Source organism: Neodiprion fabricii, chromosome 2, assembly GCF_021155785.1.
Source record: "Neodiprion fabricii isolate iyNeoFabr1 chromosome 2, iyNeoFabr1.1, whole genome shotgun sequence".
NCBI lineage: Eukaryota > Metazoa > Arthropoda > Insecta > Hymenoptera > Diprionidae > Neodiprion > Neodiprion fabricii.
This window is the reverse complement of record NC_060240.1, coordinates 23,501,121-23,518,005: the sequence shown is the minus strand read 5'-3', so window position 1 is coordinate 23,518,005 and position 16,885 is coordinate 23,501,121. Positions and strand designations below refer to the sequence as shown.

Below are 16,885 nucleotides of genomic sequence, written 5' to 3'. Positions count from 1 at the left end.
TGGGCTGCCCCATATCCACATACATATATGTATAGTTTGTACACATATACACAAACGTACATACATTTTATACAGGGTGAGTTTTTTATCTTGAGACATTAAAATATCTCAAGAAATACGCATTGTACAAAGAAATGTTCGAGACTAAAACTGTTTGATTTTGATGGGGAAAACTAACCCCGTAAAATTCAATCCTCCACCCCAACCCCTGAGGGCATGAGGGGTAGTAACTTTGAAATCTTAAATGGAAACCACTATTTTTTATTGCAGATTCAAATTGTCCATGAGAAAATACACAAGTTTTATTCGAAATTTTTTTTTCGTTATCGGATACAGATGGCGCTGTAATTATTAAAAATCAAATTTTTCATGAAGTAGTACATGTTAAACGGTTCCAAGAGTACGATTTGGAAACTATCGGGTTGCTTGTTTCTGAGTGATCTTTCACATCAAGTCCTCAAAATGGTGACCTTCCACTTCGATGCATTTGTTGATCCGCGCTTCGAATGATTGTACACAACTGAGAAGTGTCTCTGGTGTTATTTTCGCACAAGCATTTCTGATTCGCTGAATCATGTTCTCACGAGTCGTTGGTACTTCTTGATAAAATTCACCCTTTAAATAACCCCACAAATAAAAATCTGGTGACCTAAGGTCTGGTGATCTGGCAGGCATTTAAAAACTTTCGAATAAAACTTGTGCATTTTCTCATAGACAATTTGAATCTGCAATAAAAAATAGTGGTTTCCATTTAAGATTTCAAAGTTACTACGGCTCATGCCCTCAGGGGTTGGGGTGGAGGGTTGAATTTTACGGAGTTAGTTTTCCCCATCAAAATCAAACAGTTTTAGTCTCGAACATTTCTTTGTACAATGCGTATTTCTTGAGATATTTTAATGTCTCAAGATAAAAAACTCACACTGTATATACATACATACGTATACATAGGCGCTCTCTAATCTCGATTTTCTAATCCGAGAACCAAAAACACCTATTTGCACCAGGTCACACCAGTAACTTCATCTACAGGTAAAGTCATTGAGGTTGGAGGAGTGGATGAGTCCATGACCTTAAAGTGGCCTTGTCCGATTACATGCCTAAGTTTTATTTATTAGAAATGATTTTTTTTGATTCGTAGTTTCCGTGCACAAAGGAATACTGGAAATAGGATGAACATTTTAAGGTTCGGTGTTCTCTGGTACCGAAACTATTCATAAGAGAGGGCCTTTATTTAAGAAAAAAAATGTTGATCATGTTTTACGGTACTTCTAGCAACTGAATTTGTTTGTAACGTGATGGAAATTGCGTAAAAAGTAGTATTATTACGGCTTGTTTTCATTCTATGAATTCAATATTCATTAGATATTTTACGTATCATAAAAGGAAGATACGAAAAAAAAAATCAGCCTATTGGAGAGACACAGGCGTAGAGAAACTGCATTGTTTGCAAAATAGTACGTTGTGTATCAGGGAGGCAAACTCGGGTTTTTCAAGTTGCGCGTGATTTTGCAATATGAGTCGTACGTGAACCGAAGACGGATATTGCAAATACGCGAGGCGAAAAGACTGTTTCATCCTTGTTGGACGCGATTCTTTATTTGACAAGAGTATGTTACGTATTTTTTCACGAACCACGAAATTGAGGTTGGAGTCGTGTGAGTCAGATTTGTTCGCGACAGCGCATGCGCACAGTATGAAAAATACCACTTTCAACTCCTAGAACTAAAAAGTGGTCTTTTCTGTATCCCACGCATGCGCATTCGCATTCGCATTTCATCACAGTAGGCTGGAAACGGGATTTTACATCCGTGCCAGAATCATAAAATCCCGTTTCACGTCAAGGTAGGCCGAAAAATATCGCTTGCATCACGGACATAACACTTTACGCCGTTGATACGAAAATATCTATTGTGTACATGAGATATTTCACGCCATCTGAACCGGATATTTCTTTGTCTTTCATCGATTTTCATTTCAAAAACATTTTACCTATTATTACTATTACTTATCTTCAAAGCTAATATAAAAACGCTCTAAATTTACTTGGTATTTTATTTGACTTCTTTTTCTTTTTTTTTTACCAAAAAAAAAATCTGGGTCGATTAGAAGAAATAAATATGAAAAATTCGTTGCCCGCAATGCTGACAGTTTTGACTTAATTGTAAATCTTCCCATTAGGCTTGGCGCTGTCCATGACGGTTCTCCACCACCAAGTTATCTCGGTGGTCCCGGTGCCGAAAAATGTCGTTGGGAAGACGGCTACATAATGAGTGATCTCAGACACACGGAAAAGGGTTTCAAATGGTCCCACTGCAGCGTCTCGTCGTTCCACCATTTTTTAAAGTGAGTCCTGGCAGCTTCGATGATTTGCATCGAATTCATTACCAACGAGACGACGTTATAAATATTTTTTTAATGATCGCGATATACTTTTCGTTTTCAAATTTTGTAGAATGTTTCTGAAAAACTTTGATTTTTCATCGAAAAAATAATTGAGTTACCATAGAAAGACTTTGACATATGCATAATTTAACAATTTTGACAGTGTTACATAGATTTGATGAGTACTTTATCGCGGCGTAAATAAAAAAAAAAAATTACAAGTACACAAGTTAGATTTTTCAAATTATTCCTTCATATTCTATTGTATCTTCGTTCGAAGAATTGAAGAAACGAAAAATTATTTACGGCTATGGCAAGCAAAAAAATGTTTCAACTAAATCATAAGCATATTATTGAAATTCCCAAATTATATAGCAATGAGATTTTTTTGCGTTTTATGTTCGCATTACAATAAACATGGTTGAATATCTTTCTGTTCCTAGACTGGTGATTTTTGAAGGAATAAAATATTATTCGATTCAATTACCATGATTATTAATGATCGATGCACCTGTGGTATATTTAAACGGTAATACCACTGTAATAATAAAAGAAAAGCACTTCTTTGACCTTTTTTTAGATGAAAGGGAAGGTAATAAAATAATAATATTTAAGGAAGTTATTAGGCACGTATTTAAGTGTAATACAAAAAATTATTATCAACAAATATTTAATAATGGCGATGCTGGAGCCATTCTCGCGAGACATGTTGAATTTTACGACACGCAGTGTAGCTGGTATAAATTTGAATCTAGAAAAAAAAATACTTAATCCACACGTCTATAGCTAGAGAAATACGTAGGAGATTTTAAAAATATTGATTTTTGTGCAATTGGCGAGTATTTGAAAGAAAATGTTCAATTTTCGACCAAAGAAAGGGCACTCATCTGCTACTTAATAATGTTTAAATTAAGTTAGCAAAAATCACCTACATATTTCTGTAGCTATTAATATGTAGATTAATTGATTTTTGTTTTCCAGATTCAAATGTGCACCAGTTACACTGCGTGCTACATGTCTCGCGAGAATGGCTCCGATGTCACCATTTTTGAATATTTGTTAATAATAATTTTTTTTTTTTATTATACTTAAATATATGTCTAATAACTCCCTCAAATATAATTATCGTATTACTTATTCTTTCATTAAAAAACAAATTGTACATTTTTTATGTTTTTACTGTGGTGTTACCACTTCAGATGTTATCCGTCCGTCTAGCTCAAACAAAATCCCACCGGAGGTCATATTACAATGCATAATATTTAATAACGAATAATAGACTTTTGAATTTTTTCACATTACGCGTTTCCTTATGAGCTGACGCCGGTTGGCGGTGACCACAGAACGTTGGTTATTTAGAACTTGGTAGTCTAACTATTTTGCATGCAGGTTACAACACGCCGAATATTCATTTTAAGAAAACGTCAATTCTATTGAATAATAATCTATGATATTAATTTTCAGTGGGGACACAGCCACGTGTCTTTTCAACGCGCCACACGAGGACGAAGCACTGCCCAGAGTTCTTCCAGGAAAGCTGTTATCTCTTGATGCGCAATGTCGAAAAGATCGCGGCACTAGTGCATGCTTCGTGAGTGAAATACAAGGGATTTCATGCTCATGCCCAATTCGCTAACCTGTGACCCCGACCATTTACTTATTTATTTTTCTCATACAGACACTGTTTGCAAAAATTAACGCGCCATTCATTCAGCTTTGCAAAAAAAAGCAGGCATAAAATGTTCAAAGTAGCATTTTCGTTTTTTCCAGATTGAATGAACTTAGGCAAAACCCCGTCTACGATGATTTCTTCGTCTTTATCTTCTTCTACTATAACTTTTGTTAGATTTCATCATAGTTTTACGAAAATTTTTTCCATAGATGGTCGATAACAAATTAGAAAGAAGGATTTTGAAAACGGCCGTTTATACTTCAAATTGCTTATCTTGGAAATGGGACAAAACAAAAATTTCCTGTGCAACTTTTAGAAGTCCAACTTAATTTTCACAAATTTCAACAGATTCGTTTGAGGTTTGAAGAGATAACTTTGAACGAAACTGATGTAGATCAAAAATGCAAGAAATATCTTGAAGCATGCTTTAAGCTTCAAAATGATCTTTTGAAAAATTGTTTACATACATTATTCACAAAGTTGATCGTCTTCGAAATTACACGCTTTTTAAAGTGAATATGGAACCTTAAATTTTTTGTGACAGTGTATGAAAGTCCTAGCTTTAAAACCTAAGAAGACAATTGTTGAGAAAATTTGATTCCAAACATTTTCTTTATCTCATATTCCCATCATAAAATCCTAGCGTACTGAAAATGAACTTTGACACAAATATATTGTATTACTTGCCTGTTGGCGATTTTGGGGTGGAATTTTAACTACTGTAATATGTATGATTACAGAAAGATGATCGGGTGTGTGCGCAATTGTTCTGTTTTGATGCTGGTTCGGGTTATTGCGTTGCCTATCGACCAGCAGCTGAAGGATCGCCTTGTGGCGATGGGCAGGTAAGACTTGCGCTCCAATTTTCAAACAACTGATGGAGTTGAGAGAAGAAATTCAATGCAATTTGGTTGACAATTGTAGAAAATTGAATTTGGTATTGAAAAGGAATTAATTTGCTCCACAAAACTTGTGTGTGTAATACATAACCTAAATAACAAACAAAAATCAATTTTCCATTATGAAATACACATGTTTTTACAAAAACTTGCGAACTTAAAAATCGAAGAACTTGAAATTATTTCATCTTCCGAAACCAATGGGTACAGTGAATGATCGAAACCAAAAGTGAAACTTTCAGAATTTTTCCTCAACTGTAACGAAGACAAAACTACAAAAATGTTTGAATATTTAAAACTGAAAAAACATTGCATGAGAAAATAAGAAATTGAGTTAATAGGGGGGATTTTTGACTTATTGTACTGTAATAAAAAAAAAACTTTGAAAAAAATTAAGAATGGTGTTTCAAAAGATAAGCTGAACAAATTAACATGATATCATTATAAAACTGTATGGTAGCGCATTTTGTTTTCTGTCCGCAGTATTGTTTAAATGGAAGATGTGTAGCAGAACATGAAAATATAATTCCTGATTACACGCAAAATGTACCGACGTATATCCGCCGAGAAAATGTCTACAATACGGAGCCCCAAAGCCGTACAATATACTCCAACTATAACACTACAGAAAACAGGTAAACCAGTGGCAATTAACAATAATTAATCTTTAGGTATACCAAAGCTTATGATAAATGAAATCCGGTGAATGTCGTGATCAAAAAAATCAGGTGAATGATAAAAACAATAGAGATGATCGTGAAATTATAAATTCATCGTTAAAACTTTTGTTTGCATCACTTGCTTGGACAGTTCGATTTTCAAAGCATGTGGGGCGTGAGTCCATTTCCAAACAGTGCGGTAAAACGAGGTTGGCACATGCACAATATTCAAATGCTCGATTTCAGAACAGAAATTTGTAAATAACTTTTGTTATTCTCATTACTTGTAGTGAAAAAAGAAGAAATTTCACGAAAATGAATACTTTGCAGTACAGGGTCTCATATATGAGACACCTTTTTTTGTATCCGTTATTCAAGGTTAATATTCAATTTTTGAGGTATCGCTGTCATTATTTTTTATATAATTGGACTTGTAAGATGTCAATGTTGATATTTCAAGAGGAATCATGATGATTCCACGAATGAAATGAGCGCTATAAATAAATAAAGTGTTTAAAATGCCTGTTTTTACAGAATAAATGTAATTGTAGGAAGATTATGGGGATTAGAAAAGTGAAACCCGGTAATCTTAAGTTTTTGGGGTCGCTAGAAGTGATTCCAGTTTCAAAATTTTACAATTCAAAATAGCGAATCCAATATGGCGGACTGAAAATATAAAAATTGAACTGATTCGCTTGAAATACTCGAGGGTTTTCGAGGTCGTTGGAAACGAATTCAACATGAGAATTAAGAGGTTCAAAATGGCGAATCCAATCATATTTGGTGACCCAAAAAGACTCCTAAGTGTGCATCTTCGAGCCATTCCGATAATTTTCACATTTTCAGTCCGCCATACTGGATCCGCCATTTTGAATTTTGAAAATTTCTCAGATCTGACTCAATTTTTTAAATGAGCGACCTCGAAAACCCTTACAAGTCCAAATGCAAGGAATTTAACTGCAAAGAAAAATGTATGCTTCGAAAGGTTAACTATCAACAACAGACTACTATTGATGAATCACAAAAAAATTAACACGTTCACTGCCGATGACAACTCTTGGGTCAAACTAGAAGGTTAAAACTTAGAGTTCGACCTCTAATTGTAAGAAAAATATTATACTCACATTTTTATCGGTAGCAAATTACTTAATTTGATATTGTAAATAATTTTTATAAAATGAGTTTTGTTTCCAAAAACTTCGTGAATTATAATTTCCTTCACGACGAAACGGCACAGGAAATTTTTCAGATTCCTGGCAATAAGCTCTAAAAAAACATACAAAAATTCCGACATACTATAAAAAGCCGAAATTATTCCAAATTTGCATATCTACGTAATCGTTATAAGGCTTCAATTTTTTCAATAAACGAATCAAATAAATGACTCGAGGCTATGAACATTGCAATATTCTTCAGCCTTCTGAGATAAGAATGTCGTTGTTCAGTATGACAAGGAAAAAAATGAAACAAAATAGTGAACGCTATGGTAAAATAGATATCTCATGCTACTTTGAAATATTGCTTTATATTAATTAAAAATTGCAATATTTCTTTTATTCAAACAATGTAAACATATTTTAGTAAGGTATTTTTCTAACCTTTCAAAATATTTGATTTTTGGGAAATGAATTTCAGAAGTTATCGAAGGTTAAGTTTCACGTATTTCTCCAACACCCGCCGTATCTGTAAATCAATTTGCAAAGTTTGCGATAGTATAATTTGATGATTCTGTATATTATTTTCCATAGAATAGATGCTTATCGAAAAAAAATTCTTATTATATACTGCAATGTTATATGCCAAACAGGTACCAGTGGGATTCAACGACACGCAGCAGTTTGCCACAAAAATATAATTTTTCACCAGAATTACCGAATGTCTATACATTCACGAGTACTAACAATCCGTTTAAATATTCCTATTTATTCACATCACCAACAACAACGACAACGACGAGACTCAGAGCACCAGAAACGCAAGCAACGCCTGAAGTGTTCTCTAAGTACACACAAAAAATCGCAGAGAATTTATTGACAGATGTTGAGTTACCGAAAAAAACGTATGGTTACTCAACTTATTCAACTATCAATTTATTCCCAGCAACAAGAACAACAATAATACCGCCGGCAGTAAAGAATTACAATAGCCAAAATGATCTGAATTATCCTAATTTTACACCCTTTGAGTATAAAAATTCATTTCCGTCAACAACATTCGGCAACATTGGAGCATTTAATGGCCAGCTAATTCATAGTCGTGGTAAGATTGAATGGATTACAAAAAAATAATCATTCAAAAGGAAATAATCAAAACACAATACTTGTACCTAAGCATGGCAATTTCTATGACTGCAACTTTACCTACTGTATTTCTATGTACAGTAACTTGGATTGATTCTGACACATTCAATATCCCTAGAAATTCTACGACCCACGGTGTTCGATGAGCACCGTTTGCAGTACCGGCGCGCGCACTGATTTCTGTTATATAACCAATATAGATCAGTGGCCGCGCGCCTCAGGGCGTGTAGCAATCAATATAATCTGCAGCGCGCAGTCGGTAATGCAAACGGTGCTCATCCAGCAGTGCGAATCGTAGAATTTCTAAGTATACCGAACGTATCAGAATCAATCCAGGTGTCTGTACCCCGCCTCAAGAATGAATGTGTTGTACCGTTTGTATCAGAAGGTAAAAAGTAGAAAAGTAATAGTCCCGAGGAATGTTATTCACATCAATGATATTGAACACGAATGAAACAACATCCCTACCATGTAGCTAATAGAAATGATTTTGAGTAAACTCGAATAACAGAAGCTCAAATACCAAGAATTTGAAAAAAAGGTTTTACTATCCGAATGTACAAAATGCTTATAATTTGGCATCTTTTATACGGTTTCAATGTTTTTGGAATTATTTTATTCATAAGCACGTTATAATATGGTTAGGATTTTTTTTTGTGATTTTCAGACAATGGGGAAGTTTCACTAATTTTTGGCCGCTCGGTGACTCTGCAGTCAGTGTCTTGTTTGAATGCAAAATTCAAATTGGTCATTGGACTGATTTCAAAGAACGTTGCAAAACAAACTTGAAATGAGCTATATATTGCCGTTCAGTTAACAATTTTTCACCATTTTATATTGTGAAGCAAATATACAATGTAAACAATAAATATACATTTGGGGATGAAATATGTCAAAGTTATAGCACAACAGAGAAAATGTCCTTACAATAACAAAAACATACATTGTGAACGAATCAGAACTTGAATTTTGGTAAGATACTTCTTAAAAAACATATATTCAATGTTTAGTTATTGAAATTGAGGACATTCCATGACGGTGGGTAAATTTCATAATTTATGGGAACCTGGGCAGCGAGGAGAAAAACGAGCCCAAACAATTTGAGAATGACTGAAAATCACAGAGTTTAATCATTTATATAATTTTCATTTTTAGATATTCTCTCTGATTCTTGATATCTTGGCTTCAGTTATTCAAATTTGCTGTGAATCATTTTTATTACATAACATGGATACTATTTCAGTGGTGTCCAATATCATTGGCACAAATAACATTGCTGGAAATTTTTTTGACCGTTAGCTTCTCTTTTCCGAACTTTCAATTCAGACGGCACGGCCGATTCATCCTCATTGTGTTTTTCCAAATTTATTATCTACTCAAGTTTTTTCAACATTTCCAACAATTCTCACCTATAACATTCTGTGTGTCAGCTACTTTTGGCTACATTCTGACAAATTCAATTTTTCTCCGTGCTGTAACACAACATCTATATGTATATAACAACGACATTGAACACGAATAACAATTCTTTACTCATTTCAGAAATAAAGGATCTCTAAAAAATAATAGGAAACATAATGATGCACAATCAGTGCTGTTTGTAGTTGTACGGGGCCCCGGCATTGAAACTTTATTCCCAGTGGAATCAATTATAGGATCGCGAAAGGAGGGTTGATTTCGCCATTTAAAATACATCGCTTTGTATAATATTTTTAGTAATTTCACCACAGAGTTAATATGTACCAAAAAAAAGAAAATTTGAATTTGCGATTAATTAGCGAGCATCGATGCTACTGGGTATTTTACAATTTAACCATTGATTAGGTCAGCACGCTCGCAAAGTAGTAGGTGATATGCAGAAGCGTGACGAATACGAAATTGTCTTTTGTCAATTTCAACCTCCATTCCTCCCACTTCGAAATTGGTTGCAAAACTACACACTGAGGTCTGCAGTAGCAGACGAGCTCAATTATCCGTTAGTTGATCTTTCAATTTTTTTGTTCTATCTAACTTAATTGCGGTGTTTCTTTCAAGTTTCCATATGACGTTTAAATAACAAATAGCTATAAAATTTTTTTAGTGGACAAATACGTATTTCGTTCTCTTCTCCCCCCAAAAATACCGACTTTCCAGCAGGGTCGGATTTCTCAAGCCCGAGAGTGGAAAATGATAGTTGGATAGAAGTGAACAAAGCGTTCATTCTTTTGTTGGGCCACTATCGAAATGATTGTTAATCAATCTTTGCGTACACTGTTAGAAAAATTTTAAATTTATAACAAATTTACAATGCAATGTCTTCCTATAATATTTCGACGAAATCATGGAACATGTTCACGATACGTGAAAGTAATCATAAGTCCAATTTCATTTGACGACCAAAACCGTAAATAATAAACAATTAGCCACGAGTTTTTAATTCTAATTTTTCTAACACGTTTGCAATCTTCACCTAAACTCTTATTAGTATTATGTAATTTCAACTACTTTACTGAATTAAGGGAAAATGAAAATATCAGCGTTATACAGAAGACTCAATAAACGCTGTATCCAATATCAGACTATATTAACATATGTATCACTCTTCATTTCTGTTCTTACTTTACTGTTTATTTCAGCCATTTCACCACGAGACAGTGAAGGCGATCTTCTCCATTCAACTTATTGCTTACACCATATATTGAAATGAGTTTAATGAGTATTCATACGCAGCTGCGATCTGGTAAATGTGTTTATATAAAAAATGAATATCATTTCAATTATTTCAGAAACAAGCGGCGATGAATGCATAGACTCGGGAGGTGACTGCGCAGAGTTGATCGACAGGCTGCGGACTTGGCTGTGCCATTTGCAATCTGTGAAAAAACGTTGCTGTGCATCACTAAAAGTTCTTTGTGCTACTTAAGAGCGAAGATTCGATACTCATCGACAATTGATTTTTGTTTTTTCCTTTGTTTTTTTTTTTTTTTTTTTTTTTTTTTTTGTTTTAAATTATGTTGACAAAACCTATTGAATAATATGTCTATTTTTAATTCGTAATTCGTTTCAAAAAAATAAAACTAAATTATAGCATGCAATCTCAAGGGTGAATCAGATTTTCCACCACTCCTACGAGTGTGATAGTATTTATTTCTGTGTATAATAATATGTAATTTTTTTTTATAAAAAAAAAAAAGTCTTGTTAAATTTAATCATATACAAGATATTGTATACAGGTTTATTCATTCTTTCCTGAAAACCAGCGATATGCCAATGTGGAAATTGGTAAAGATTCGTGGTACTTTAGATCAAAGCCCGTCTAGGATTGACTGGCGTAGCTGTTACGTGGTTCGAACCAAAGCCACACGTCGTACGGATGTTGAGTTTCCTAGCCGTGCGGTCATTATAGCTGCGACAATGCTACGACAGTGACCGCCCGGCTAGGGAACTTAAGTTCATGTTACACTCTTGTCTGTACCGACCGAGCAAACTCACCATTTCACTTCCTATAAATAAATAAACAACCGAACGGAAAAGGTTCAAATTTCGATGGTGCATCAATCTTTTGTAGCGGATTCCGGAAAGTTACTCATATCTCGAAAATCATCAAATAAATGTGTGGCTTTTTGTTACGCGTTGCTATTCCCACATTTACCGCATTTCAGGGGCCAAAAAATGCATAGTTGAGATACTTTACGCAATGCCGGACAGAATTAAGAGTAAAATGAGGCCATCGTGAGACTGTTTTCATGCAATATTGTGGTCACTAGACGAAAACTAGGAATTACAACAATTTCGATGGTAAAAATTGCTAAGCTGATCGTGACAGCATCGTTTACTTAAGAAATTACTATAATTCCTAGTTCTCGTCTGGCGACCTCAATATCACATGAAAACAGTCTCACGATGGCTCATTTTACTCCTTATTCTTTACGGAATTGCGCAAAATATCGCCGCTACGCACTTTTTCGCCTCTGAAATGCGGAAAATGTGGGATTAGTAACGCGTGTCAAAAAAATACACATTTTTTCGATTTCCGGAATATGAGTTTCCTGAATTTCGCTACAAAAGAGCGATGCACCGTCGAAATTTGAACCCTTCCACAGATTTGTTTATTTGATATAGGAAGAAAAAGAGTGAGTTTGTTCGGTCGGTAAAGCAAGGGGTGCTACATGACCTTAACGGTCGACGTCTGGCTCTGACTTGAACCTCGTGACAAACGCGTCGGTCAATCCTGGGACACACGATCCCAACTACCACGAATCCCTATCCGTTTCTACATTGATATATCGCTTGGTGCTCAGTAAACAATGAATGTGTATGTTACTTTATTTATAGATACATGTAATTCATATCCTGATATATACGAGAGACCGGTGCAAAGTGGGTACCTCAGCAAAGAAAAATTCTTCGAAAATTTCTGATTTTTAGTTTTAATTAAGAATCTTTTACATATATCGTGAAATTTTTTATAATCTCGACCATTTTCTACTCCAGTGAGGCCCACTCAATATTCGTATTATTTTAACATTATGTCAATTTAATATTTGCTTTCCCGTATTAACATTTAATTTGTAATTTTTATATTTCTGTGATTCGATAACATGAGTTGAAAATTTGGAAATACACGCAAAAGTTCGAGTAAACCTTCTGGAACATCCTTTTTCTGAACGTTCAATAGCATTTATTCAGATGTGACGACTCCTTTTGGACCAGGTGATCTTTTGCACTGGTCGAGGTACGAAGGAATTGTTTCATGAAATAAGGAAAAGACTTTATGTTGAATAACGTTATCAACAAATTTTGGATGTTTTTTTTTTTTACTGAGCTGCCTACTTTGCCCTGGTCTCCCTTACATATATTCAAAGAATCTAAATATCTACTAGACACATTCGCAGGTGATGGGATTTAAAGAGAAGAACGTCAATAGGGAAGTTTCGTGTAAAAAAATTCTACTTTTTATGTGTGCATAAAGTAGAGTATATATAAATTATAGCAATTTTTTTTCATTTCCATTAACAATAATGTTTGCAAAAGTTAAATGCAATTGAATTTCGCTGTTTTCGCTGTATATTATATGTGTAGATGTACTTTAGCAAGGGTGAAGTCACATAGTACCTTTTTTATCCTGCTGTATCAGCTACAACTTTGTTACAAATGAAAAAAGAAAAGTCGTGTTCTAGTTTTTTTTTTCTCAACTACTAAAATATCAAATAAAAAACTTTCATGAAGCTTCCCGATTTAGGCTTCTTATTAAGCGCTGACATGTATGAATGATGAAAATAAAAATAAAACTGACCAATTTTCAATGTTGACCGGCTCTCCGTGGAAAGTTATGCAATGTTGTGAACGTATCTGAGAATGTATCAGTATTAAAGTTGCGCGTATATGTAATTACTACAGTGGAACATTATGAAACGAGACTGAAGCTAACAGCCAGAATTAGCAGCCAAACGTTCTAATGTTCTTTCGCATAAGGTAGTGAAGTCTGAAAGACCAAATTTTGTGACATCCGTAAACCCCTAATGCTTTTATAGAATTACCAGAATAAAACTGAACTGCATTTATCTATTTCCAAAAAATTTGACACGTTGCGCTGCTAACTCTGGCTACTAGCTCAGCTTCATCATTACGTGGGAAAGATTTAAGTTCTTTCATGAAGTATCTTAATAAACTTGAATATTTCATTCGTATCAAAGATTGTCTCATCGTCAGCAACTAATGAGTGTAAAACTGAATAACTCATTGATTATGTACCTGGATTTTCAATGTGTGACTATTCTGGGTTGTAAAAATTATACATAATGCTCCTTTGTAATTTGGATATAGAACTGAGTTGGCCAAATTTCATTTGAAATTATTCACCGGTTACAAACGAATTTATAGTATTACAAGACTAACAAAGTTAGACCGTTTTTGACCAGTTGACTTTGAACATTTCATGCAGAAAGGGTTACACAATTATTATGATATAAACAATTCTTTATTGTTGCTGAAAACAATCACCCAATGAAAAAGATAATGAATTAGTTTTAAATTAGACATTTTGATAGTTGAAAGTTTATATACCAAATACAACGGTTTGTTGGTGTCTGTTGATATACCCCAAAGGTGTAATCCCTGGTGAAAAATATTCACATATTTTTTTTTTGTTTTGCATATTTCTACGAAATATATTATGTTTTTTCTTATAGTTCTGCTGAAAATTTTGCATTATTTTTGGAGAAGTTAAAATTATTCTAATGTCTAAATAATTTCAAAAAATTCTGCAAAGTCTCTGAAAAGAAATCAGATTTTCTCCACACTTCTTTTTTTTTTTTATCGAAAATCTGGAAAACTCTCAGTTTTCGGCAGTCTAACTATTTTTGACCAAGTAGATTCGAGGTGAAAGAAAGACCCGTTTGTAGAAAAAAAATAATATTTCTTAGACATTCATCTGTATCCCAAAGCTGAAAAATCGAAATTCTGCCGTTTCTGTGTATTTTCTAATAATACCGCATTATGAAAAACTGGGATAGGTTTCTTACAATATTAGAAATTATATAGGAAACATTAAAAATTAAGTTTTCTGAAATGCAGCTGCAAGCATATGCATATAACTATGAAAGAGAATTTTCAATCACACTAAAATGATGAAAACTTTCGAACAATATTTTGAAATAATTATCAAAATTCTTGCTCAAATCTGCCGAAATGAATTTTCAGAAGTAAGTGAATTTTATTCACTTAACAGTTACCTATTTTATGAACAATTGAACATTCAAGTGTAAGAAAATTTGTTAAAAGGACATAGGAGTGTGTGGAAATCAGCCTGTTTGGAGAGTTTAACAAAAAACTAGAAGTCAATTGTATATAATTTAATTTTATTCATATATTTGGGAATTTTCGTTTGAATGTTCTATGGAAAGATCAGCGAGATGTCTGATTTCTAAGCACCTTAAAAATTACCTGTAGCATTAGTAAACTTGAAAACGGTAGGAAAGTATTTTCTGAAACCCTGAATTAAAACATGATCATGTGTTCAAACGAATTTACAGTTTTCAATGACAGAAGTGCATTAATTTTATTAGCATTGTACTATAATTGAATACCGTAATACATATGTAAGAATAATGCCGTATAAACATATGTAGATTGGACTAGTTAAAAAAAATCGACTATTTTTCTTTTCCAGTGTGACATGTTTAACCTTTAGCGGTCACATGGGATAACTCATTACCCCACGCTAAAAAACCTGGTTGTACAAGACATATATATGGGTGTTTTAAGACTTCGAACCAATTGTTTCATGTTTGTTGAAGAGTTCTTCAACGTTTCTAATGATTTTTATCGGTCAATTTATAGATGGCTGTCTAAAAACTGGTCATATATGTGAAAAGTCAGCAAAAATGGCTTTTATCAGCAAAAAAATTCATAACTCTGCCATTTTTCAATATTACAGGCGAAAATTTTAGGACTGTCCGCACAACAATACCACTACCATCAAAAAATAACAGTATCCGCCGATCATTCAAAAAGTATATTTATTTTGCAAAATTACTGGAGGGGCTAATAATTTCACTAGTTACCCTGTGTGGTTGTAAGGGTTAATAGTCACAGAAAGAGGAAATAAAACGCCTGTTATAATTTGAGCGCTTAATATTAATATTTAGTAGTTCCTGAACGCGATTTTCTATTTAGTTAACATGAGAAAATAATTTGAGTTATTTCTGAATTTTTTAGCTCACTACCGAGACAATGCACATCAATGTCTGATATATATATTTTTGTAGGGAATTTAATGCTCTACAAAAAGTGCTGATGCAATTTTTTTTATAACTCAACTCTTTCAAAATTTGTTCAAGGTTAAAGTTGAAATTATGTAAAACTTTACTTTTTTCGAGATTAACAGCGAAAATATTAAACTTATCACAAAATATTTGTTTTTGGCTTTTGTAAAACATTTCAATAGCTGTAAAATCATGTCATTCGATTGATTTCCAACTTAAGTAAATTTATTTTATAATTATTACGAGTAATAATGTGTAATATATGTAACTCCACTTTAAAAGCACCTTTCCTAGCAAAAAATATATTTGCTCAAGTTGAAAATTAATTGAATATCATGATTTGATATCGACTGAAATACTATACAAAACAAATCTACAGTATTTTGTGATATATCTGGTATTTTTGCTGTTAATCTCGAATAAAGTGAATTTTTAGAATAGTTTCAACTTTAACCTTAAATAAATTTTAAAAGAGTTTAGTCATCAAAAAATTATACAAGCCCGTTTTTGTAGAGCATTAAATACCCCCAAAAATATGCATTAGACATTTATGTACCTTGCTTTGTTACTGCCCTACAAAATTTAGAAATAACTAAAATTATTTTCTCATGTTAACTAGATGGAAAATGAAAAATACATAAATGAAACCTCTAACAAATATCGAATTTCAAGGGAACAATGCTAGCCCTCTAACGGTTAAACATGTGACATTGAAAAAAAAATTTTCGATTTTGTTTTAACCAGTCTAATGTAGGTAGTAATGTAAAAGCAATAAATAAAGCAACATAGTGTCGTATACATATAAGTGAGTAAAATGAATAAAATTAAAAAATTTCATGTTCAATCTGTTCGTTATTATTTTCAATCAATCAGTTTAAAATCAATATCAATAACTGTAGAATCACTGGTACGCACCAATTTTCAACCAATGAAATAGCGCTTGAAATTGCTACATAAGTCGGTAATGTTTTGAAAAAACTTGCCTCCTTTGTCGCAAGTTCACAACATGCGACACAAGTTCACAACATGCGACACAAGTTCCGAAAATTAATCAATTTTTGTTATTGCTCTACGCGATTTTCTCAACATTTGAGTATCGTCGGCTGTGAGTAATATTTCTAAATGTTTCCTGTTACTGCTCGCTAATTTAGAAGGCGAGTTTAGTAATGATTAGGTTGTAATAGGTTAGGTTACCTCAAGTTAGAGCAGTAGTGCATACTTTACGATC

General features: G+C 33.4%; 1 protein-coding gene across 8 annotated transcripts in view; it reads left to right on the top strand.

The window, feature by feature from the left end:
- Nucleotides 1–16,501, top strand: part of LOC124175825 (venom metalloproteinase 3) — a 108,567-nt gene extending 92,066 nt beyond the window's left edge. For 7 of the 8 annotated variants that reach the window (XM_046556404.1, XM_046556402.1, XM_046556401.1 and 4 more), the window contains 6 exons: nucleotides 2,179–2,343; nucleotides 3,847–3,973; nucleotides 4,795–4,899; nucleotides 5,437–5,588; nucleotides 7,420–7,871; nucleotides 10,678–16,501. In XM_046556404.1, coding sequence (XP_046412360.1) covers nucleotides 2,179–2,343; nucleotides 3,847–3,973; nucleotides 4,795–4,899; nucleotides 5,437–5,588; nucleotides 7,420–7,871; nucleotides 10,678–10,814 — 1,138 coding nt within the window. In that variant the 3' untranslated portion in view covers nucleotides 10,815–16,501. The remainder of the gene's footprint in view (nucleotides 1–2,178; nucleotides 2,344–3,846; nucleotides 3,974–4,794; nucleotides 4,900–5,436; nucleotides 5,589–7,419; nucleotides 7,872–10,677) is intronic. The other variant, XM_046556405.1, reaches the window with a different exon arrangement.
- Nucleotides 16,502–16,885: the final 384 nt, after the last annotated feature.